General features: G+C 51.0%; 2 protein-coding genes across 3 annotated transcripts in view; one reads left to right on the plus strand and one right to left on the minus strand.

The window, feature by feature from the left end:
- ABCD1 (ATP binding cassette subfamily D member 1) overlaps positions 1-9157 on the minus strand; it is a 19667-nt gene extending 10510 nt beyond the window's left edge. Inside the window, 2 exon segments of the mRNA XM_004457094.4 lie at positions 5339-5519; positions 8120-9157. Of these exon segments, the coding sequence (XP_004457151.2) occupies positions 5339-5519; positions 8120-9022 (1084 nt within the window). The 5' untranslated portion in view covers positions 9023-9157.
- Positions 9158-9818: 661 nt separating this feature from the next.
- BCAP31 (B cell receptor associated protein 31) overlaps positions 9819-25232 on the plus strand; it is a 40036-nt gene continuing 24622 nt past the window's right edge. Inside the window, exons 1-4 of one of the 2 annotated variants that reach the window (XM_004457095.3) lie at positions 9819-9905; positions 10884-11023; positions 13015-13115; positions 15924-16071. In XM_004457095.3, coding sequence (XP_004457152.1) covers positions 10932-11023; positions 13015-13115; positions 15924-16071 — 341 coding nt within the window. In that variant the 5' untranslated portion in view covers positions 9819-9905; positions 10884-10931. Of the gene's footprint in view, positions 9965-10883; positions 11024-13014; positions 13116-15923; positions 16072-25232 lie in introns of both variants that reach the window. The other variant, XM_071213006.1, reaches the window with a different exon arrangement.

The raw sequence follows: 25232 nt of genomic DNA on the forward strand, positions 1-25232 counted from the left end.
TTTTCTGGTTTGCTTTTCTTACCTGTAGGTCCAAGGACCAGACAACTCTAAAATTTTTGGAGAATGCTCTGTAAGTTTTATAAAGTGACTTAAGAAATAAATACATGCGTGCACGCGCACACACCCTCACAAAGCTTCATGGGTCTAGAGTTTCTCTCTGGGGTGATAGAAAAGTTCTGGCCACAGAGGGGGGAGATGGCAGCACAACATGGTGAAGGTCATTAACGCCACTGGAACATATATCTGAACATGGTTAAAGGGGGCATTTTAGGTCGTACAATAACATTTTTTTAAAAAGGAATGAAGTTCTGATACATGCTACGACGTGGACTGAACCATGAAAATGTTATGCTGGGGAGCGGATGTAGCTCGGGCAGTTGAGCACCTGCTTCCCACATTTGAGGTCCCAGGTTCGATCCCTGGTACCTCCTGAAAAAAAAAAAACAAACAAAAAAGAAAAAAAAAAAACGTTACACCGAGTGAAATAAGCCAGACACGAAAGGGCTCATATTGCATGAGTCATTTCTGTGAAATCTCCAGAACAGTCAAATCCACAGAGTCAGAAAGTGGCTGCCCGGGCTGGGGGAGGGAGGATGGGTAGTGACTGCTAATGCACACGGCGTTTCTTTTTGGGGTGGGGCATATATTCTGGAATTAGATAGTGATGATGGTTGCACAACCTCAAAACCATATGAAAACGCAGTGCGTCGTACAACTTGGAATGGGGGATTGTACGGTATGTGCATTGTATCTCAATGAAGCTGCTAAAACCAAGGAGCCGCAGGGTCTCGGGCTTGGTTTCTTGACACAGCCAGCTCCTTCCATCTGGAATGCCCCTCTCCCTCCAGCCAGCCACTGCCAGGGTCTACCTGGATCTCGGCATTCAATTCCCAGAGCCTCTCAGACGGGAATGCGGTGCTTTTAGAGCCGCACTGTCTCCCTCTCACCCTCCCTGGCCTCCTGCCTCCACACCATATCCTTCGGCCTTGGTGAGAATGGTAGCCCCTCGGGGGCCTGGGCTTTCTCCCAGGAGCCCGTGCCCGTCTTACCCACGCCTGTCAGACTTTGTGGTCACTCACTTCAACCCTCTCCCGTCTATGGCTCTGACTCCCTGGGCCCTCAGAACCCCAGAGGAGCAGGATTTCTACCCAAGGAATGCTCTGGAAGTGGCCACAAGGAGCCAGGAGGAAGCCACTCGAGTTGGAGGGTCCCTGGGTGTGGGTGAATGTGCAGACGTGGAGGGCGGAAGGTTCCCTGAAGAGACTGGGGACTGTTCCCAGGGGCTCACATGCCTCCTAGAGTGGGAGCCCAGGGAAAGGAAGCAAGGTGGAGGGACAGAGTGCCCAGGGAAACAGGGCAACGAGCCATGGGGGAAGGGACCTTCCTTCCCGCCGTGCCCTCCGAGGCACGGCCCCCAAGAGGACATTGCCCTCCTCCTGGATGTCCTGGGAGGTGGAAGAGGGCCTGCAGGCCCCTCTGCCCAGGCCATCTGGCAGTTGCTGGCTCTTTCCTGGACTCACTGCTTTCCGCAGGTTCCCTGGGAGTGTCAGGTAGCCAAGGCCAAGGATGGGGCACAAAATTGCTGGCAGCTGTTCCAGCAAGGCTGTGGGGCCTGAATGGGGAGCCACAGACCCCAGTCTCTCTCCAGCCCTCCAGCTTCACAGTGCCAGCCAGCCAGAAGCCACTGGGAGTCCCGGGGCAGCAGGCTGGAAGAGCAGCTGGTTTGGAAGGGCCGAGCTTAGCTAAATCTTTCCCGACGGAGAAGCACCTGCCCTGCCCACCCCCCTCTCTGCCCAGCAGTGTGCCATGCTTTTGGCCTCCTTGAAGCACCTGGAGCCCTCACAGGCTGCCAGATTCTGGGGACATGGCAGGGACCAAACAGACAAAAATCTCTGCTCTCCTGGAGCTCACTATCTAAAGTAGGGAGAGAGAGAGAGAGACGTGTGAAACCAGGTGTTCACTGTGGTTGGCGTGTGGGAGAAAAGCAAGGCAAGGAAGGGAACAGAAAGGCCGACTGGAGATCAGATCAGGGCAGGCTATGGGGGATGTTGGAAGAAAGAGCATTCCTGGCATAGCAAACAGGACATGCAAAGGCCCGGAGGCGAGCATACCTGGTGGCGGTGTTTTTTAAGGGACTAAGAAGTAGACCAGTAAGACCAAAGTGGAGCATGCAAGGGGCCTTGGAGCTCGTCACATTTTTCAAAGGTAAAGCTGACAATAGGGGCCGTGTGGCCAGGGACCAGATGCAAGCTTCTTTGAATTGCCACCGGATATATAAATACATGAAAAATGCTCTTTTACCACCCAACTGAATATAAAAAATATGTATATAAAAACCATCTTTTTAAAGCTGAACTATGCTCGAGGGAAAGTAAGGAAAATCCCCAGGAGCAAAAGGAGAAGCAACTAGACAGGTGATCCTTTGAAATCCAGAGACACAGGGAAAAGATGAGGAAGCTTAATTAGTTGAGGCTGGGCTCTGAGCATTTGTAATAAAAAAGTCTCGATTTAATACTACCCCCAAGTCCAGGAACCCCCCCAAGCTGGGAAATTAATGTGAAAAAGGCCTCAGACTGGTTACTGTCCAGGGAGCGCTTGGCCAAAACAAAAGCAAGCAAGCACCGGGGAGTTCCACCATCATATTTAGGCCACACAGGATTCGCACAGAGTCCTGTTATAAAACACACAAGGACACAACCCAACACATGCAGAGGCCAGCAGACAAACCTGGGTTAGACCCGCAAGAACATCAGAGGACCAAATAGCTGGACAGGGACCATGGAACAAGTATGACAAATAGGATACAAGACATAAAAGACACAGTCAAAAAGAGGAGAAAATAAGACACTGAGGCACATTTGAAAAAAAGATTCATATAGAACTTACAGAAATAAGCAGCCAGTGAAATCTTTTAAGAAATCAAATTAGACACAGCCCAAGAGAAGATTGGTAAATTGGCGAGCAGGAAGCAGATCTGAGGAAATTTCTGAGAATTCAGCATAGGTAGTGTAGATGAGAACTAATAAAGAGAATAGTATGAGAGGGATAAGGAACATTCTGGTAATGGATGCTGGCAAAGGGAGCAAATCATGGTGAATGTGGGAGGTTCACGATGTATACATGCTTCCACAATTAAGAAAAGAGAAAGACTCAAGAGACAATAACGAGGAAATTCTAATACATGATCCTGGATAGGATCCAGTAATGAAGGAGGAAAGGCCCAAAGGGATATCGTTAGGACCTATGGACAAATTGGAATGTAGACTGGAAGCTTTAGTTCAATGTTAAATTTCCCAAACTTGACAACTGCACTTATGGTGGTTACTCAAGGGAACATCCTTGTTCTTAGGATTAACAGTTCAAGGAGCATGATGTGTGCAGCCTACTCTCCAATGTTCAGAAAATAGTTAAATGGATAAACAGACATGGATAGATAGATAGAGTTACATAGCACATGTTGCAAAATGCTAAAAGTTGGAGGATGTGGGTATCTGGGTGGGAGGTAGGCTGGAGTTCTCTGTTTGGGCTTTGATTTGTTTTTGGAACTGTCCTGTAAGTTTGAAGTTATTTCAAAATAAAAAGTTTATTTAGGAAGTGGACATTGCTCAACTTATAGAGAGTCCACTTACCCTATGGAGGGTCCAGGGTTTGATACCCAGGGCCTCCTGACCTGTGTGGTGAGCTGGCCCACGTGCAGCGCTGCCGTGCACAAGGAGTGCTGTGCCACCCAGGGGCACCCCGGCATAGGGGAGCCCCTCGTGCAAGGAGTGTGCCCGGCAAGGAGAGCTGCCCCATGTGAAAAAAGTGCAGCCCACCCAGGAGTGGTGCCGCACACACGCAGAACTGATGAAGTAAGATAACGCAACAAAAAAAGAGACACAGTTTCCTGGTGCTGCCTGACAATGCAAGCAGACACAGAAGAACACACAGCAAATGGACACAGAGAGCCGACAACAGGGGGGAAGGGGAGAGAAATCAATAAAATAAATCTTAAAAAAAAAAGTCTTAAAAAAAAGTGTATTTAAAAAAAAGAGACTAGAGCAAGAGATCCAACATACATCTAGCAGGAGTTGCCCAAGGAGAATAAAAAAAGTGGGATTGAGGCCATGATATTTGAAGAGAGAAGAGCTGAGAATTTCCCAGAATGGTTGAAAAACTTGAATATCCAGAGGACATGCAACAGTCTCAAGTAAGACAGATAAACAAAAACCTACCCCAAACATAGTGACTCTGCACAATTCCAAAGAGAAAAAGGTCATAAAAGCAACCAGAGCGATGATGCAGATGACAAAGGCTGGGCAGTGAAAGGAACAGATTTCTCAACAGCTAAGTGAAGAACCCAGAAGCCAATGGAGTATTGGGAAAGGGCTGGGAGGAAAGAACTGCCCACCAAGGTTCCGTATCCTGTCGAACTTTAATTTGGGACTAAAGGGGAAATAAAACCATTATCAGACAAAAGTAACAACAAAAATCGAGAGTTTCCGACTCAGAAACTCTTGCGGAAAGCCCTTTTAGAAGACGTACATCTGCAAGAAGGTACCTGAACACACAAGCGAGGACTGAGATGCCAGAAAGAAATGGTGAGCCAAGAAACTGGAAAACACGCAGGGAATTCAAGCAAGTCATGACTGGATAAAACCAAAGTATAAAAACAAGGGCAGGCCAAACTTCACACTGGACCATAACACCATGTAAGAAAGGCATTGCTTCTTGGAGTTAAGGAGTTCCAAGAACCTTCCACAGTCCAGGAGGGTGGGGGGAGCTCCAGATTAATCCAAGACTCTTCTCAGGTATACATGTTGACACTTAAAGGCTAGCCACTGCAGGACTAAAAATCGAGTGCATTATGTCCTGTACCAGTAGTGGGACAAAAAGAAATGGGAATAAAGAAAACCTGATTACTGAAACAACAGGTTGCCTGCTCCCCCAGTCCTTCCAGCACAGGTCTCTAACCTTCGCACCGTAGGAGAGCTTTTTACAGATGGGAAAACCAGGGTCAGGGTGAAGAGGGGGCTGGCCCAAGGCGCTCCCTTCGTCCTCCACCTCCCAGCCACCATGGGGCCAAAGACAGGGACATGTGGGCTGGGGTGCATGTGGATGGTGAAGGGACACGCAGGCATGCTATGTGGCAGTCCCTGGGCTCGGCTGGGAGTGGGAGATGCTGGAAAGGGGAGGCGCACGGAGGGCGAAAGGCCACGTGGAGCTAACAGGGGAGCCCCAGGAAGCCAGCAGGGCCTCGACGTCCCCAGCAGAGGGCAGGCGGGTGGGTTGACGTGTCCCGCCACCAGTCACCCGGAGCCGCCCCCTTCCCCTCCCCAGCTAGAGCCCTGGCTCTCACCCGACTCAGAGAAGCCGGTGGCAGTGATGATGGGGACAGCCACCATGACCAGGCCAGACGCACTCCAGACATACTTCATGAGGAACTGCTCCAGCATGACATACCACAGGCGCTCCAGCAGGATGAGGTTGATCTGCGAAGCCAGGTCTCGGTAGGACTGCTGCAGCAGGGCCAGCTCTACCTGCGGGGGAGACCAGAGAGCTAGGGGAGCCGAGCCACCAGGCCCCCCGCGTCGCTCGTGCCGGCTGCGCCGTGCGGTGGCCGAGGCCCCGTTGGCAGGGAAGGGGCAGCGCTGGGGGCCCGCGGCGTGAAGAAGGAAGGGCTAGCCGGAGCCCTCGCCTGGCCCACTCCGGCCTCTCCCGCGGCGCCACATTGCCCCTCCAGCACGGAGGCCCCACGCTCCCCTTTCTTTGCACATTTCTTCAGGCAATGGCTCGGGGAGGCCTCCTGGCCCCCTCCGGCCCCTGCCACCCAGGCATACCACCCCAGGGGGAATACCACCAACTCTTTCTTCTCTACCCTCAACTGAGCAGAGAGCTGCAAAGGAAAGCAAGAGGTAGCAGCAGGGCTCCTGCTTCAGCCGTTTCTGCGCACCCAGGCACGGCCCTCCCACCTTCCTTTCCCACGCTGCCCTTGAGAAACTTGCACTGCATTTTCCCCATGAAACCATCGGGGTGCGCTCCGCAGCTGGCGTCTGCAGGGCTGGCTCCCCGATGCATAGCCCCGCACCCAGGCCCAGACGGGGAGGCCCGGAGGTCTCGGGAAGTGGTCACTGCCAGGGCGGGGGCTGGGGCTGGGGGACACACGGGGTGGGGGATTGCTTGGCTCATGCCAGGGCTGTCTAGACGCCCCAGCCCTGCTCTTCCACAACCGACTGCCGGCAGCTGCCCGCCAGGCGCCGTCTGCCCGCTCAATCCGCAGGAGCACATCCATTGTCCACGAGGCCACTGAAGCCCAGAGAGGTAAAGCCACCTGCCCAAGGCCACACAGCTTGGAGGTAGCATGCAGGGCTGTCAGGGTCCTTTGGACAACTGGCTTCTTTTCAATGATGCTTTGACTCATTAAGAAAGACTTAACTTGTTTGCCACCAAATAAGAGGGTTTGTGTGCGTGTGTGTGTTTATATAAGCCTCTTTGTTGAAATGCCAAAAAGAACAGACTCAACGCTGTACACAGTGGCCACAGGGACCTCAGCCCGTGTGACTGGGGTGGGCCAGATGCCTGCCCAGTGAGGGCCATCAGTGCCCCCTCGGCCTGTCCCCTGCTCCCCACAGCTTCCTGGGCCCTTCTGCTGAGGCCTAGCCAGGTGGGCTGCTGGGCATACCCCGAGCCCTCCCACCCTGGCGAGCAAATCCTCTTGGCAAACTCACTGTTTACTGAAGGTAGCTAAGAAGAAGTCCTCATCCTAACCAGTAATCTCCCTTCTGCCCACTGCCACCCAGGTCTGTTTGTCCCCTTGCCCGGCCCTGCTTTGCTTCCAGCTGGGTCTCCCGTTCCTGAAATGAGCAAGTGTCCCAGAAGCACCCTGGCAGTCCAGACTCGTGCTGGGAGCTGGCAAGTGTGCCAGCCCGAGCTGACAATGTAGCTGCGGGTAACATGCTCAGCGCCTTGCCCAAGACCACGGCTGCCTGCCAAGGCCCAGCGGCCAGCGTCGGGGCGGGTGAGGAGGTGGGGGGGAGGGGTTACAGCTGGAGGCAGGCACTTACACCCCCCCCAACCCCCCACCCCCCGCCATGTGCACCAGCTCCGGGTCCAGGATGTCCCTCTCTGCAGAGGAGTTCAGGCACAGGCCATGATTGTCAGGGCCAAGCCTGCTACTTGGCTGGCCTGCTGTGGACCCAATCTGGCAAGATCACAGGGGCAGGAAGCCCCCAGAGCCTGGGAGGACACGCCGGCCTTTAGGCATTGGGTGCCACCATGCCTCTTCCCCCAGAAGGACCTGAGAACAGAAACCAACCGGAGTGGCAGAAAGAAGGGCCCGAGGCCGCCGCCACCCCAGGCACGAGGAAGGGGAGGAGCTCGGCAAGATAAAGGGAGCACTGGCCTGGAGTAACCTTTTCCGGCACCCGCCCTGCCAGCTGGCCCCGTGCCCACCCTGAAGCCCCGGCCCCGGGGGGAAGTTGAAGCCTGGGCCCCGCGGAAGGGCAGGGTGGTGCCCCGGCGGCCAGGAAGTGCGTCCCGCCATCCCGCATCCCCAGCTCCGGCGGAGAGGAGGTGGCCAGCCCACGGGCCCAGGCGGGGGGGCGGCCCTGGGCCCCAGCGCCCCAAGTGTTCCGAGCGCCGCGGCAGCCGCAGCGCCCAGCTGCTCGTTAACCTCCGCTTGGGCTGAGTCATGGCCTTGATGCCCAGACGCTGGCCCCAGGCCGCCCCTCAAAGGGCCGCGGGGAGCCCGGGCGGGAGGCCGCGGCCGCTTGGCCCCGCTCCGGGGACCCGGCCTCGCTGAAGGCAGGCGCCTCCGCCCCGGCGGCTGCAGGAGTGGGGCGAGCCGGGCGCGCCGGCATCTCAAGCCGCTAGGATCCGCCGCCCCGCGGCCCGAGCGTAGGGCAGAGAAGAGGAAGCAGAAGTGGCCGGGGGCGCGCAGGCAGCCGGCCCAGGCAGCTCCCCGCCGGCCTTCCTGCCTCGCCTTGTCTGCGCCTGGGTCCGCGCCGGCCCCTCTCCAGGCACCTACCCGCCCCTTCGGCTCGGGCCCCGGCCGGCTCCCGGGCTTTCCCCGCCGCCCCGGCTGCCCCGGGGCCTCCCAAATGCCAGCCTTCCTCCAGGCCCGGCGCCCCGACCTGCCCACCTCGTGGCCCCCGTAGAAGGCGATCTCCTCCGAGTTGGCCACCACGCGCGAGTGCATGTAGCGCAGCTCCCCCTTCCGCCGTGCCTCCTCTGCCACCAGCTCCCCAAACTTGGGCGAGAAGGCCCGCAGCACATTGGCTGTGAGGAATACCGCGAGGCCAGCGATGGCCGAGGGCCAGGCGGTGCCGGCCCCGCGGGAACGGGCCGCCTGAATCAGGGTGTAGGAGGTCACAGCCACGTCCAGGAGCGGCTTGGTCAGGTTGGAGTAGAGGTGGGCCATGGAGGCGGCAAAGGCCACCACGTCCTCCGTCAGGGACTGGTCAGGGTTGCGAAGCCGCCCATCCATGTTGCTGACTCGGTAGTAGGTCTGCTGCGAGAAGTAGAGGCGATACGCGTGGGCCACCAGACGGCTGCGGAAAGCCAGGGCCAGCTGGCCCTCCAGGTAACGGATGGCACTGTTGACGAAAGTGGCTGGGAGGGCGATGAACAGCCACTGCAGGAGCTGCCAGCTGAAGGCGCGCGGGTCCTTGCGGACGATGCAGCGGACCAGCCGGCCGTCCAGGCGGGCCACGTACACCGAGAGGAAAGTCCGGCTCACCAGGGCGGCCGAGTGCAGCGCCAGCAGCCCCGTCTCTCGGCACAGGACCCGGGGGAAGAGCAGCCGCAGGAGCCACAGGAGTCGCCGCAGGAACACCCGGTTCACGCTGGCCTTGGCTGCTGCGGCCGCCCCAGCGGCGTCCTGTGCCGGCTCCCTGGACGGACCCTGGGGGCTCCGGGCCGGCACCAGGCACTGGCGCACCAGAGGGTAGATTTTGTGGGCTCCGTAGGCGGTGAGGGCCAGGACCACGGCTGTGCGCCGCAGCGTGGTCACCCGCGAGGACCGGGGAGTGGAGAGCACCGGCATGTCACCTGGGCTGGCCCACCGGGGGCTGGGACTGGTGCTTGAGGCAGCGGGCGAGGCAGGTGGCTGGCAGGTGGCGGGCAGGGTCCTTGCTCAGACCCCAGGCTCGTTGTCTAGGCAACTGGAGGCCTGGCCGTGGCCACTGAGACGGTGGTGTTAGGCGACCGGGGTGGTGCTGGGGCCCCGGGTGTGGGGGGGCTCAGGACCCTCCAGGGTCGCAGCCTCTCCAGGCAGCCGAGGAGGAGGGACTCAGGCCCCCTCGTGTCAGTCCCCTAGTCCCTGGGGTCAGAGCTCTGAGAGGTCTTGGGACACGGAGGGGGTCTCTTCCCCTCCACCTCCTCCTCCTCCCCCAGTGGCGCCCCTCCCCGGGGCACCAGGCGCGTCGGTCCGCTCGGCAGCCTGGCTGAAGCGACAGTGACTCCGCCACCGGCCCATAATCCCCACCCACCCACCCCTCCCTAGGGGCGCGTCGGGGGGAAGGGGAGGAGGCGGAGGAGAGGCGGGAGGCGGAGCCGGGCCGCGGGCCGCCCCACCCCGTTCTAGCCCCACGGGCGGGCCCCGCCCCCCCCGCCGAGACCACAGAGACCCGGGAGGACCGCGCGGCCTAGAGCAGCTGCCCCTGCGCCTTCCCGCCAGGGCCCCGCCCCGACGGCCCGCGGAGACCTAGGCCTCGACGCCCGGCCCTCCGCTCCGCCGGGCGGGGTGCGAAGAGGCCTTGCAGGGAGGGGGAGCCGCCGGCTTCGCGGCGATTGGTGAGCAGGTGGGGGAGGGCGTGGCCGGCGAGCCGCTTCCGGCTTCCGGCTGCGCGGAAGGGGCGGGGCCGGCGTCGCTGGTGGGGAGTTTGGAGGCGTCGGCTGTGCGTGCGCTGTGACTGTGGGAAAACTCGGTGAGCGGGGTCGGCCGGGTCGCGGGGCCGCCGACGCCCTCAGGCTCCTCGACTGGGGCGTAAGGCTTGGGATCGGGAGGGCCCGGGGCTGAGGGCTGTGGCGAGGCAGGCTGAAGGGAGTCGGGGAGGAGGCGGACGTCATCGCCTCCGGAGGAGCGGTCAGGCGGCCTGGGGGACGCGCGAGCCAGTCGCGGGTCCCGGGGCCAGGGCCACGTCGGGGGGCGCCCGGGGGGCGGCGCGGGGCCGTGGGGAAAGGATTCTGGAACGGCGGCCTGTGAGATGAGGGCTGCTGGTCTGGTGGTTTCCAGAACTTTCTCTGGGTGAGGCCGCTTTTCCCCTGGGCCCCGCCCTCTAGGAGTCGCGCTGGGGGGCTTCGTCGCGGTCCGCGGCGTGCCCCAGCCGCGCAGGAGGCAGCCGCGGCAGTTGGGCGGCTCATTGGAGCCTGGGTCGTGCAGGTTGGGCTGCGGGCGCCTCAGGTTGGGCGGCGGGGGCGGCGGGCCGTTCCCCAGGCGCTCGCAGTCCCCGGCGGGGCGCCGGCGGCGCGGGTCTGCAGAACGCCCAACCGCAGCTGCCAAGCCCTGCCTTGCTGCGCGGGAGCCGGCCCGCCGCGTGCCTGGGACGCGCCTGGCATTTGCTCAGCGCTGCGGGTTAGAGACGCTCTTGCAGTGCAGCAGGCCTGAGGAGTCTAGCGCTAGACAGAGAAAGGGATCGGTCTGTCAAGGCGGTTCTGGACGTGTTACAACACCGACTGGAGGGCGGTGCGGAGCTCTCCCAGCGAATGCAAGTTTGTCAGACTTTTGAGCACCTTTGCCCGTGATTCCTGCTCAGCCAAGTGCTTGAAAAATACCCCCCCCCCCCCGGTGGGCTCCTGGGGTGCAGGGTAAAAAGTGGCTGCCCACGCCTCTCCGGGTCCTCGAACTGGGTGGCAGTGGTAGCCCAGCTCTCACCAGTCTTCCTGTTCTTTCCGTGTCCTGCCAGGCAGCGAGCGTGCTTACATCTCTGTTGGAAACCATCTAGCCAGAGAGGATGAGTCTGCAGTGGACCGCGGTGGCCACCTTCCTCTATGCAGAGGTCTTTGCTGTGCTGCTTCTCTGCATTCCCTTCATTTCTCCAAAAAGGTAAGGCACGTGGAGCAAGCAGGCAAGTGGGGAGGGGGACCTGGCGGCCTTTTGGCCAAAGTTGGGAGCTCCTGCTGTGTGCAGAGTTGGTGGACCCTGGAATTGGGACCAAATGGAAGCAGGTAGATTCTGTTTGGGGTGGGGGTGGCAGGGGTTTGATTTATTATTGCCAACCCACCACCAAGTTGCTGGTTTGCTGAGTCATATTTTGCTGAGTTCCTCTCCTGTGCACCCTGCCTTCTGGTCTTCAGGATGCCCCAGAGGGAAGCCTTTCTAGCCCTAGTTATGGTTCTGAAAATCATGCTCTCCTGCCTACCCTTGGGTCCCTGGAGTGCAGGAGATGGCCACGTGGGGTCCTGAAGACTTGCATCTCTGAGTCACATTATTGCTCGTTTGCTGACTTCTGTTCTCTTTGTGGCCTTATCAAAATGAAAGCATTACAATAATCTTGCCTCAAAATGAAAGAAGGTACTATATCAATGTATTATTAAAATTAAAGCATTATAATAGCCTGGCTTCGAAATCAGAGAAAGTACTATTTCAATGCTAAGGGTCAATAATATGGGGTATTGGATTTTTTCTTTGGGATTAAGGAAAACGTTCATCGGTTTACTGAGGTGATGACTGCACCAGCTCTGAACCATGTGGAAGATGGACTGTGGTTAACGGTACAAATGTGAAAGTGTTCTCTCGTCAACTATGACAAATATATAGTACTAATAAATAGCATTAGTAATGGGGGATGTGGAAGGAGAGCAGATGTAGTTCAAGTGGTTGAGCACCTGCTTCCCATGTACCAGGTCCTGGGTTCAGTCCCTGGTAACTCTTAAAAGAATAATGGTAATGGGGGATATGGGAAAAACTTACTGAATGTACACTATAGACCACAGTGATAATAGTCTGATGATGTTCTTTCATAACCTGTAACAAAAATGATCCACAACAATGTAAGGGGTGATGTACGGGAATTCTACACATTATGCGTGATTGTTTTTGCAAACTTACAAGCTTTCTGATAAAATAAAGCATTACAAGTAAGGCTAAGTTTCCACAGATATTTAAAAGAATTATTCTTTCATGAAAACTACATGTTCCAGATCTGATATGACAGGGAAGTATACAGACCCTGCCTGCAGAATGTTCTTTTTTTAAAATATATTATTTAATTTTTTAAAGATACTCAGTTGTATAAATATTAGAAGTATACTTTCTGTAAGTCAAGCCTTAATCTCTTCATGCCTCGTGCAGTTTAGAAAAAGTGCAGCAGACAGAGGAACCACTTGGAGTTGCAATCTGGGAAGACTTTATTAGACAATGTGGTTTCCTAAAAAATTGCAAAAGGAAAGGGGTGGCATATAGAACAAGGGAGATTTAAGATGCTTCTCAACTAAATGCTGGATTAGAACCTTGTTATATCCTGATTTAACAAACCAGGTGTTTAAAAAATATATAGCAATTGGAAATTGCAACTCTGGCTCTGGTATTGAGGGATTGTTGTAAATTTCTTTACATCTGATAACAGTATTGTGATAACGTTAAACTTTTCTAAAGGCTCTTATCTTTTGGAGAGACTCACTGAAGTGTGTGTGGTTGAAAATGATGGGATGGGGAGGGTTTGGAGTTTGCATCATGAGAATCCCAGATGGTAGGGGTATAGATGAAACAAGTTTGGTCATGTGTAAACATAATTTAGAGAAACCCTGTGGGCATGTCAGAAATCCTGAACAGTACAAAACGAAATATACTGAAAAGTAAGTTTCGTTCCCCATACTACCAGTGTTCTAAGTGTGGGGTTTTCTGAAAATTTTTATATGTAAACAAGTGTCTTTTTTTGGAAACACTCTTGAATGATGTCATAAATATGAGGCTGATCCTGTATGTGATACTTGGCTGCTGGAGAAGAGTGCAAAACCAGGTTTCTCTTCTGTTCAGGGCGCTGGATCCCAAGTGTACGTTCTTTTCAGCCCCTATCCTTGTCATCTTTTTCACAGGTGGCAGAAGATTTTCAAGTCCCGTCTGGTAGAGTTGATCTTGACCTATGGCAACACCTTCTTTGTGGTTCTCATTGTCATCCTTGTGCTGCTGCTCGTTGGTGAGTGAGCTGTGGCTGAGGGCAACTGCCTGGGCTAGGCTCTTTGCTGTGACCCTTCACGTGGGACAGAACCCACTGAAAGCCCTGTGCCCCATTTCATGTACAGTGTTCATCTTTGGTTTCTCAAAAATAGACTGGTTAAGTGCTCTGCCCCTCTGTTGGCTGAGGAGCTCCTTTCGACCTTTAGTGGGACCTCCACTTGGAGAGGTGCTTCTAGCAGTGGGTGTGGGCTTTTCCCACCTGAATCCCCAGCAGAACCTCAGTGGGGGGAAGAGTGTTGGTTCAGGGAAATGTGCAAAGCCCCACCCGCTAGCAGCAGCAGCGATAGGCACTTCCCCTTCCCCACGTCTTTGTGCCTAATGGGATATATTCTGGCAGGACTGCGTCCAAGCAGGCCAGGTGTGGCCCACCGATTCCTGGACCCAAAGGGTGGGTGCCAGGTGCCCACATCCCCCTGTGTTCTTGGAAAGCCAGGAGGCAGCTCTTTCCAACTAGGACTGTCAGCCTGGAGAGGCGGGGGATATGCATGTTGTCCCTAGGGCTGAGCTCCAGGAAGAGCCAGGCTACTGGGTTTTTTAATTGAGTGTGTGCTTTTTGTTTTTGGGTTTGGGGTAGGGGGAAGAAGAGGGCAAAGGGGAATACTATGCCGGGGATTATTCACTTGGGCCTTGCCCCTTCCCAAAAATGTGACTCCATGGACATTTCTGTTTCCCAGCTCCCAGATGGTATTCCAGTCACCTTAGCGGGTAGGTAGCCTGCGCAGAACTGCAGTAGTTGGCAGAGGCTTCATTCTTTTCTGGGGTCAGGGAATTGCTTGGAAGCGCTAGACATGATTATGACGACTGACTTCTTCCTACCCTAATGTTAGGAAGAAGAATCTAGAAAGGTTTTCTACAAATCTGCGTTAGTTAATAGCAAATACCAGCTAAAGGTAAGGGGCATAACCGGCTTGGGGGCTGTGAGGTTGGGGTTGGTGAGGTAGAGAGGTCCAGGGTCCACTGACCTGAGGCAGGCAGTTGAGAGAGGGAGGGCCATGTTCTGTGGGACTTGGTCTGGGGTTGCTGCGTGGCCCCTGACTCGCAGCTGCTCTTTGCCATCGGCCTAGATTGTCCTTAGGAGTGGCGGGATTCCTGGATGCTGGTGACAGTGTAAGAAAACGGTTTGATCTTGTTTTTCTGATTACAAAATTTACATATATATGTATATTTAATTCAGAAATTCAAGTCTCCCATAATGCTGTGTCCTAAGATAACTGTTAGTGCTTTGTTGCGCATTTCCAGAGGTGTTTTCTCTGCTGACATTTTTTAAAGTTCTTTTTTAATTTTGTTTTTTGTTGTGTCTGCTGACATTTTATTAAAATGTTTACGGAAGTGGAATCATACTGCATGTGGATTTGTCCTTTTTAATTTACTCTGGTTTAGACATCTTTTTGTGTTCATCTCATTCTTTTAAAGGTTGTGTGGTTTTCCATCATACTGTTTTGTTTGTCTGTCACGTACTATTTTATCTTTTTTGGTCCCATAACCTCCCTCCTTGTGGTTTGTGCTTTTGTGTGAATGTTTCTGTAGGGTAAGTTTATTGAGGCACAGCTGCTGAATCAAAGACTATGGACATTTAAAGTTTTACAATAGGTATTGCTAACTTGTCTCCCAAAAATGGCATACTGGTTTATCTTCCAGCTAACAGTGCTTGAGAGTGCACATAACATGATACAGATTGAGCATAAAGATGTACATAAGGGCAGGCAGATTTTTGTACTGTCAGATCAACTTTAAAACCAAGCAGTTTAACACCAGAAATGAAAAAGGAAAGTGAACAATACTGTTCACTGATCTCTTGATCTTCCCTTGGGGGTCTTTTAGCATTCTATAGGTAGATAATTGTAAAAGATGCCTCAGAGGGTAAGGGGGGAAAAGTAGTCATTAGGGTATGATTCTGAAATTTCTCCATTTCAGAAATATTTATAGATATAAATACATTTATAAATTGGAGCAGTGTGCATCTAACAGTGGCTCTTTGGGGAGCAGAGGCCGAGTCACTCACCAGTTACATAAGTGCCCACTGTGTGCCTGGAACTATCCTAGGTCCTGGGGATAGAGAAGATCTCAGCTGTCATGGTATTTGCAGTCTAGTTTGGGGGAGATGGATGATAAACATGTAATTAAGATAATTTCAGTTATGGGTATGTATTCTGGAGAGAGTAGGGTAACGTGACCAAAAAGGACCACTTTAAATAAGGTAGTTAAATATTAATATTTACCCAGTGTCCCGTTGGGGGTGATTGTGTTATGAGGTTCTTTCACTGCCATCATTTCTGGTATGTTAAGCACAGGTTCCATTAACGGGCCATCTCCATGTTTCGACTCCTCCTGCACAGCCAACACTTGCTTAGCAGGCATTTCTCTCAATAGGACTGTGCTGGTTTATATCAGTGGGGTAGCTAAAGATCCACTTGATAGAAACCAAACAAGACATGGTTGGGGATGCCGTGGGAAAGGGAAGCTGCCCCCGTCCCCAGTAGTGCTGCAGACTGTTAATATCGTGGTGTGTATAGCGAGCTTGTGGTCTGGGTAGAATGGGGGCAGGGATTGAAGTGAGAAAAGCTGGAGAAGAGAATGGTTCTGAAGAGGGAAGCATTGCAGAAGGTATGTGTGTAGAAGCAGGGCACACCTGACGTGGAAATACCTAGGGAGACTGGTACGAGGGAAGTGAGATTTACCGGTCCCATGCTGCCTTTCTGACCACCGCGGCCCAGCCTCCACTGAGAAGACAGACGCCCCCATCTCTCTCCCCTTTGCTCTCCCACAGATGCTCTCCGTGAGACTTGGAAGTATGATGATGTGACAGAGAAGGTGAATCTCCAGAACAATCCTGGAGCCATGGAACACTTCCACATGAAGCTTTTCCGCGCCCAGAGGAACCTCTACATTGCTGGCTTTTCCTTGCTGCTGTCCTTGTGAGTGGGCTGGGCTGAGAGCTGTGAAGGGGAATCCTGGGCTGGCCAGGAGCTGCATGGGCTCCAGCTCTTCCTCCTGTGCCTTTGAATCTTGTTTGGTCTGGGGCCTTTACTCAAGGCCCTAAATTGAGAGGAGCCACACAACTTCCCCAGAGGCCTCTGATTTTATTCTAATCAGCAGAGGCAGCGAGTTGAACCAGAGAGGACTGACCAGAATTTCAGAAGCTCTGCTGTAACTCTTTTAGGGCAAGCGTGTGACCAGCTGGTGCTCTGTTTGGGCATAGATTGACGTGAATGGCAAGGGGCATCGGAGGTTTCTGTCTTCCGGGAGAGGATATTTGCAGTCCAGATTTGAATAGTGGCTTTTTGTGGATGTGGTCCTGACCTGAGTACACAGGACAGAAATGGTACACTGGGCAGAAATGGCATGGAGGGGTGGAGATCTACGCTGTCCCCAGGGAATTACACATTTTATATACACACACACCAGGGAATTACACATTACACACACACACACACACACGTACACCCGTGAGCCTGTGAACAGGTACCTAGTGGGCTCCACAATTGAGGGTTTTTGGTGTTATACAAGACAGAATGCCTCCAGCAGGGCCAAGGAGCCTTGTTTGGCAAGACTAGGTGAATATAAAGTACCTGTTTGAGTCTGGGGTCCTATTTGTTATCTCTCGCTTCAGGCAGGTGTTCTGATCAGTTGGGCTTGGGTGTTCACAGGTTTGTTGGTGGGCAGATAAATAAGCATACAGCCAAGGCCAAGGGCTTGCAAAGTTATTGTAAGGATACCTCCTCTGTGGTTCAGTGCTAAGAAGCCAAATGAGGGGCATGCTGGTTCTCAGGCTGGGCTCCCTCCTGCTAACTTCCTTTTCCCACTGCGTTCTGTGCCCAAAGACTTTCTTTCCTCTGTTTACCTGTAAACAGAAAAGGGTACCTGCCAGGGGCAGTGGAATGGTTGCCTCCCTTTTTCTGCTGCCTTGTGTCCCAGGCATTATGCATGTGCTCAGCTCAGTCCTTTCTGTGCTTTACAGCTGTGAGGTCAGGATGTTCCAGGGTAATTCTTGAAGGCTTTTTTTTTTTTTTAAACTCCTTAGTCTGTGTATTGTAATTCAGAATCACACATGAAAAAAAATTCAGGGTAAAGGGCTGTTTTGAGGTTCTTTTATATGCAATGTGTTCTTTTAATGGGTCATTTAGGAAGAATTTGTGGAACTGAAATTTAAAACTAAGAGAAAACATTCATTCACTGTTTTTTTCTGTACGTTTGGCAACTAGAATGTATTGGACTGCAGTCTTTTTTTTCCCCCTATTATTTGTTTTTTTTAAATGTTACATTCAAAAAATAAGAGGTCCCCGTATACTCCCCCACCCCCCTCATCCCACTTCTCCCACATCAGCAACCTCTTTCATCATTGTGGCATATTCATTGCATTTGGTGAATACATTTTGGAACACTCCTGCACCACATGGATAGTGGTTTACACTGTAGTTTACACTCTCACCCAGTCCACCCAGTGGGCCATGGCAGGACCTATGATGCCCAGCAACTGTCCCTGCTGCAGTCTTTTTTTAAAACAAATTTAGAGTAAAATCCACTTTCTGGTGTATCATTCTGTAACTTACTTTGACATATGCATAGCCATGTGACATCTTTATAGAGAGGGCACAGAACAGTTTGCCGTTTCCTTTTAAACCTCCGTGGGTGGCTTCAAATAAAAACTTTCCTCACACGCTGCATTATTCTTAAAACGTCACAGGGAGGTTAGGAGAAGTAGGCCCAAGTTTGGCCCATCGTTTCAGTCTGTTCTTACAATCCTGACCCCCTTGGCTGTTAATTGCAGCCCACCCTATGCTTCTGTTATATGTCTGCTTGACAAGTCTATAGGTATTGTTCAAGCAGCCACAATCTCTTGTTTCTCCATCTTATCTATGAGAACAGTGTGAGGTGTGGGCTAGGTGCCCTACTGGAAACAAGCCACTCTCTGCCTATGATGTCTTCCCACCATCTAGTCTAGCTGCTCTATCACCAAAAGCAAAGAGGTCGGTCTTGTGTGACTTATTCTTAGAACAGGAAAGAGTGGTCATAGATTGGTCTGGCTCCACTGATGACCCACAGAATCTGTGGGATCCTTTCTAGAATTGTGGCCGAAGTCTGCACTACACCCTGGATGGACCAAAGGGTCTGAACCCCACCCTGGTGGCTGTGGGCCTTGAGGAACTTGTTTGTGTGATCTTAGCTGTAGGAATGTTCTTCTCCAAACTTGATATCCATAGACATACAACCCATATGTGACTTACTAGGAAACACTTTGAAAGCAAAGCTGCTATCTTTTATTGTTTCTTTTGATTACAAAAGTAAGCTCATTAAAATAAACAGAGCCCTCCCCCCCAACTTCAGTTAATATAAAAATGTGCAGTGCAGAGGACAAAGACCCTGGAGGTCCAGCCTCAGAGAGAACTCCAGGGAATAATTGCTGTTTCTGTACTTTTTTCGTAATTTTTTTTACACACATATCATTTTAACATGTGCTGTGAATTTTTTTTTAAATTTGCTGTGCTTTGATTTACTTTTTTCACCCAACACTGTATCAGTGGTATTTTCCAAATGATTCATGCAGCTCTCTAATTTTTTTAACTGGTTGTATAGTATCCTATTGTGAGTGGATTGTCATTTGTTTAAGCAATTCCATATTAATGGATATGTGAGCTCGTTCTAATTTTTTGTGATTTTTTAAAATTAGAGAAATCTTGTAGAAAGTACAGAGTTCTCACATATGCCCCTCCCTCCCATACACACAGTTTCTCTTAGTAACTCTTTGTATTAGTGTGGTATTTTTTTTCCTTTTTTATTATTTATTTTTAAAATCTTTTCCTTTTGCTAATTTTTCAATTTGCTTTATTTTTATAGTGTGGTACTTTGGTTAAATTGATGAAACGTTATTATGACTGTACAATTTACTGTAGTCCATAGTTTACATTTAGAGTTCACTGTGTTGTGCAGACCTATGGATTTTTTAAAAAAGTTTATCAGTCATACATAAATACACATAAACAGTAAGTGCATAATGATAGTTATGAAGTTACAAAACAAACATACATAATGTCATATAGGGTTCTCATACCTCACCCTACCACCAATACCTTGCATTGATATGAAACATTTTTAACCAATCAAGAGTAGCCTCAAAATATCACTACTAACCAAAGTGTTCCCCCATCTATTATTATTATATCATTTATACATGAACATAGATAAATAATAAATGTGTAGTAAAAGTTGTGAACTTACAAAGCAGACATGCATAACTTTATACAGGAGTCCCATATATCAACCCTTCACCAACACCTTGCATTGTCATGAGACATTTGTGACAAATTATGAAAGAATATTGTCAAAAGCTTACTACTAACTGTAGTTTTTATCTTATATTTGGTGTCTTTTTCCCCCAACACATCCTATTATTTTTTAAATATATTTTTATGTTAGAAGTTATAAACTTACAAAACAATCATGCATGTGCAGAATTCCCATAAAACACCCCTCCATCAACACACCACACCATGGTGGAACATTTGTTACAGATTATGGAATAATATCAGATTATTACCAGATCCATAGCATACATTTGGCACACTTTTTCTTCCAATTATTTAGGTCTTTTTAAATTTTTTTTAGCAATGAGTTGTAGTTTTCTGAATATAAGTGCTTTATGTCATTGGTTAAGTTTATTCCTGAACATTTGGGTTTTATCTGTCTTTATTTTTGCCACTCTCGACACTTTCAGTTACTTTTATTGATAACATCTTCATTTCTAGATTCTCTTCCAGGCCTCTCTCTCCTATCTTTTCAGGTTGTAGCACACCCTTTAGTATTTCCTGCAAAGCTGATTTCTTGATTACAGACTCTCTCAGTTTCTGTTTATCTGTGAATATTCTAAACTTGCCATCATTTTGGAAGACAAATCTTGCCTTAATTAAGATTCTTGGCTGGAAGTTTTTCTCTTGCAGTATCTTAAATATATCATTCCACTGTCGTCTTGCCTCCATGGTTTCTGATGAGAAATGAGCATTTAATCTTACTGGGTGCCCCTTATATGTGATGCCTTGCTGCTCTCAGAATTCTCTATTTGCATTTGACATTCCAATTAGTATGTGTCTCGGACTTGGTCTATTTGGATTTATTCAGATGCGACTACGAGGTGCGTCTTGGACGTGGATATCTATGTCCTTCAATAGGGTTGGGAAATTTTCTACCATTTTTTCTTCATATATTCATTCTGCCCCTTTTCCCTTCTATTCTCTTTCGGGAACCCATGGCACATATGTTTGCATGTCTCTTGCTGTCATTTAGTTCCCCAAGACCCCGTTCAATTTCTTCCATTTTTAAAAAAAACTTAATCTTTTTTATGTTCACTTTTAGAGGCCGTGTCTTCAAGCTCACCGAACCTTTCTTCTGCTTCCTCAAATCTGCTGTTAGATGCCTCCAGGGCATTTTTTAAAAATTTGTTGCTTTTTTTTCCTTTTTCTTTTTTTTTCCCAGTGTACTTTTAATTTCATTTATTGCACCTTTCATTCTCATAAGGTCTGCTATTTTTCTATGTATACTTTCAAATTTTCTTTGTGCTCCCCCAGTGACTTTAATATCCTTAATCTCTTTAGCCATCTCATTGAATTTATGAAGGAGATTTGTTTGAACATCTGTGATATGTTACCTGCAGCCTTATCTTGTTCCTTTAACTGGGCCATATCTTCCTGTTTCTTGGTATGGATTGTAATTTTTTTTGGTATTTTCACATCTGGCTTGCTAGATGTATTTATTCTGGGTACAGTTTTTCCCTTTAGTTTAGGACTTTCTTGTTTTTTCTCCCTTGCTCGTTGTGTATTAGGTGTCAAGGATGTAGTTGGTGCTGTAAGCTGTGGAGGCTGAATCTGCCCACGTTTCCCCAGGAATTGATGAAGCTTCTCCCACTTTCCTCCTCTGTCAGGGGTAGGGACAGAGCTGCAGTCATGTATAATAATCCAAGTTGGGCAGGACAAGACTAGTTGCCTGGAGAGACTGATGACGCTTCAAACCCCTTCCTCCCCTACCTTGTGCAGGGATGGAGCCATAGTTGTGGGCAGCAATCTGTGCTGTGTTGGTCCAGAATGACCACAGTTGCCCAGATAAACTGACATAGCACCAAACCCCCTCCCTGCTGAGGGTGGGAATGGACCCTCTGGAGTGGCCAACAGTCTAATCCATGTGGGCCAGATATGCCTGCAGTTGCCCTGAGAGACTGAGGGAGTACTGTCCCTTCTGCCCTTTAGGGGGTAGGAATGGAACCACCAATGCCCAACAGTTCAGTCCCTGTAGGCCCAAAGTATCTGCCATTGCCCGAGAGGCTGAGGAAGTACCAACCCCCTCCTATCCTCTTGGGTGGTGGGGGTGGTTCTCCAGACGCCCAATAGTTCAGTCCCTTTGGGCCGAGAATACCTGCTGTTGCCCAGAGAGGCTGAGGAAACACCCGCCTATTAGGTCCTGGTGTTGGATCCACAGGCACCCAACAGTTCAGTCCCTATAGACTGAAAGTACCTGACATTGTCTAGAGAGACTCTGGAAACACCAGACCCCTTCCATCCTGGTGGGGGTGGGAGTGGATCCATAGGCATCCAGCAGTCCTGTCCATGCAGGCCAAAAGTGTCTGCCATTGCCTGGAAAGGCTGTGGAAACACCAGCCCCCTCCTTTCCTATTGGGGGTTGAGGGTGAGGCCACAAGTACCCACCAGCCCGGGCTGTGTGGGCTAGAAGCACCTGCAGTTACCCAGAGAGACTGGGCAAGCAGTCATCTGTTGTCCTATTGGGGATGGGGGTGGAGCCACAGGTGCCCGACGGTTGGGTTTGTGCAGGCCAAAAGCACCTGCCCTTGCCCTGAGAGGCTGAGGGAACACCAGCCCCCTCCTATTCTAGGGGGGACAGAGGGTGGAGATGGACTCAAAGGCACTCAACCAACCAGTTCATGTGGGCTGAAAACACCTGCCTTTGCCTGAAAAGACTGAGGATACCAGCTTCTCTCTTATCCTATTGGGATGTGGGGATGCAGCTCCAGGTGTCTTAACTATTCAGTCTGTGCCAGTGGAGAGCACCTGCAGTTGCCTGGAGAGCCTGGTGCAGGTCCCGCCAGCTTCCTCTCTGCTGGAGGTGGGGCTAGAACCTAGGCTGGGGCTGGAGCTTAGGCTACGGCTACAGTCTGATCTTGGTGGAAAGAAGCCAGTCCCTAATTTCACTGGATTTTCAGTCAGCCAGGCTTCCCCTCATGTTGGGGGTGGAGTCAAAATGGCAGCTACCAGACTCTTCCCAACTTGCACAGACTCAAACTCTAGCTGTTTCTGGGATTATACTTTAGCCAGCCAAGTCCACTGATCAGTAGTTGACGTCAGTGGACAGCTGTCTCTTCCTCCACCATTTATGGGAAACAGAGCTTCTAACTCCAGCCATAGAATAGCTCCCAAGGCAGCTTGTGCCACTGGAGTGAGATGGGCACTGGCCTCTGCGGTGTGGCTTGCAGCTTCCCAGAGAAGTGGTTTAGATTCCCCCAGCTTCCTTCCAGAGGTGTGGCTGGAGTTTAGGCTAAAGCTGCAATCGGATCTGGGTGGAAAGAAGCCGGTCTGTACCAGCACTGTGATTTTCTTTTTTTTTTTTTTAAGATTTTATTTATTTATTTAATTCCTGTCGTCAGCGTCATGGGAAGTGTGGGCGGCGCCATTCTTGGGCAGGCTGCACTTTCTTTCGCGCTGGGCGGCTCTCCCTACGGGGTGCACTCTTCCGCGTGGGGCTCCCCTGCCTGGCGCGGCACTCCTTGCGCGCATCAGCACTGTGCATGGGCCAGCTCCACACGGGTCAAGGAGGCCCGGGGTTTGAACCACAGACCTCCCATGTGGTAGACGGACGCCCTAACCGCTGGGCCAAGTCTATTTCCCAGCACTGTGATTTTCATTCAGCCCCGCTTCCCCTCATGCCGGGGGTAGAGTCGAAATGGCAGATGGTGGTTACCAGCCTGCTCCTGACCTGGATAGGCTCGAAGTTTAGCTGTTCCTAGGATTATACTTTAGCCTGCCGGATTTACTAATCAGTAGCCGAAGTCAGTGCCACACTGTATCTTCCTCCCCTGTTTTTTGGGAAATGGAGCTTCCACCTCAACCACGAAATTGCTCCTGAGGCGGCTTGTACCACGGACATCGACTTCTGTGGCATGGAGGGCTCTACTCATGAATCCTGTCTGCAGATAGACAGTCTCCTCCTTCCATTCTTTGAAGGATGTTGTGGGATACTTTCCTGGTCTCTTGGGGCCCCCAAACAGATGCTTTAGATAGCCCTGGGTGATAACTAACTGCCCTACAGCAGAAGCCGACTCCAGAGCTCCTTACTCTGCTGCCATCTTGGCTTCCCCCCTTGTTTGTGTTTTTAGGAGTACTGGAGATCAAACCTGGGACGTCGAAGATGGGAAGCAGGTGCTGCTCAACCACTTGAGCTACATCCAGTCCCCAGAATTTCCCATTTTAACTGCATTCAAATATATAATTCAGTGGTGTATTAATGACATTCACCCTGTTGTGGTATCATCACCACACCATCCATTACCAAAACTTGTCCATCACCCTTAACAGAAACCCGGTACCCGTTAAGCATAAATTTCCCATTTTCACTTCCCCCTCTCCCTGGTAAACTGCAGTTTTCTGTCTGAATTTGTATATCCTAATTATTCCATGTCAGTGAGCTCATATAGTATCTGTCCCTCTGTGTCTGGCTTATTTGCTCACTCTGATGTCTTCATGGTTGCACGTATCAGAACTGCATTCTTTCTCAACTACTGAAAGAAGATTCCACACATCTGCTTTCTAGTCTGTCCTCACAGCACAAAAATAATATCTTCTTTTTTTTTTTTTTAGGGATTTTATTTTAACAAATCAATTTTATTGATACGTATTAATAAAGCATACAACTCAAATATTCTTTTTAAGAATTGGGAATGGGGGTGCTCCAGTGGCGCAGTTGGTTAGCGTGCGGTACTTATGAGAATTGGGAATGGATCAGTGAGATCCTGGTGCCCTAGCACCTTCTGTTGAAAGTGTGGTCTAAGAATGAGAAGCCTTGGCCATACCTGCTGCGTGAGAACCTGTACTTTGGTGAGCTCTCGGCTGACTTCTGTACATGGTAGAGACTAGATAGCACTCTGCCAGCACAGTTCTCTGTTCATGGCCCCTGAGAGACTGATTACCAACAGCGGGCCTGGGATGGAATTCATCTAGGCCTGTAGGCTTTAATGTATTTACTTAATATCACGTGGATATTCTTTCACTCTCCTCACTTATCTGGGCTGGTTCTTTGCACAAACCACATTAGGCCACCCCTTTTGATTTTTGAAGTTCTTGCTCTTTTTTTTAAAAATTTTTTATTTAATTCCCCCCCCCCCGGTTGTCTGTTTTCTGTGTCTATTTGCTGTGTCTTGTTTCTTTGTCCGTTTCTGTTGTCGTCAGCGGCACGGGAAGTGTGGGTGGCGCCATTCCTGGGCAGGCTGCACTTTCTTTCGCATTGGGCGGCTCTCCTTACGGGCACACTCCTTGCGTGTGGGGCTCCCCTACGCGGGGGACACCCCTGCGTGGCAGGGCACTCCTTGCGCGCATCAGCACTGCGCATGGGCCAGCTGCACACGGGTCAAGGAGGCCCGGGATTTGAACCGCGGACCTCCCATGTGGTAGACGGACGCCCTAACCACTGGGCCAAGTCCGTTTCCCAAGTTCTTGCTCTTTGAAGAATGCGTTTTCCATCTGTTAGGTACCATCTGCCCTAGATTGTGGGTTAACCCCTACTTTTTTGTGCGCATGTCCTTGATTCTGCGCATATCCCATCTTTAACATGTGTTCTTTCAGAAACGAACCCCTGTGTTAGTTGCATGTGTGTAAGAACAGGAACGAGCGGTGTCTCTTTTTTCTTGGCTGAGTCACATTTAAGGGTATTGTAATTGTTTTGTGGGGTCCCATACAAGGTCTTACAAACATTTGAACATTACGTCCATAAGACCTGGGTCAGTGGTTCTCACAGAACGGTGTATAAGCTAGAGTAGTGGCGGAGACAAACGCGTGAATTGCCCTTCCCACACCTCATTGAACTG

The sequence above is a fragment of the Dasypus novemcinctus genome, chromosome X, assembly GCF_030445035.2.
Source record: "Dasypus novemcinctus isolate mDasNov1 chromosome X, mDasNov1.1.hap2, whole genome shotgun sequence".
In the NCBI taxonomy this organism is placed as follows: domain Eukaryota; kingdom Metazoa; phylum Chordata; class Mammalia; order Cingulata; family Dasypodidae; genus Dasypus; species Dasypus novemcinctus.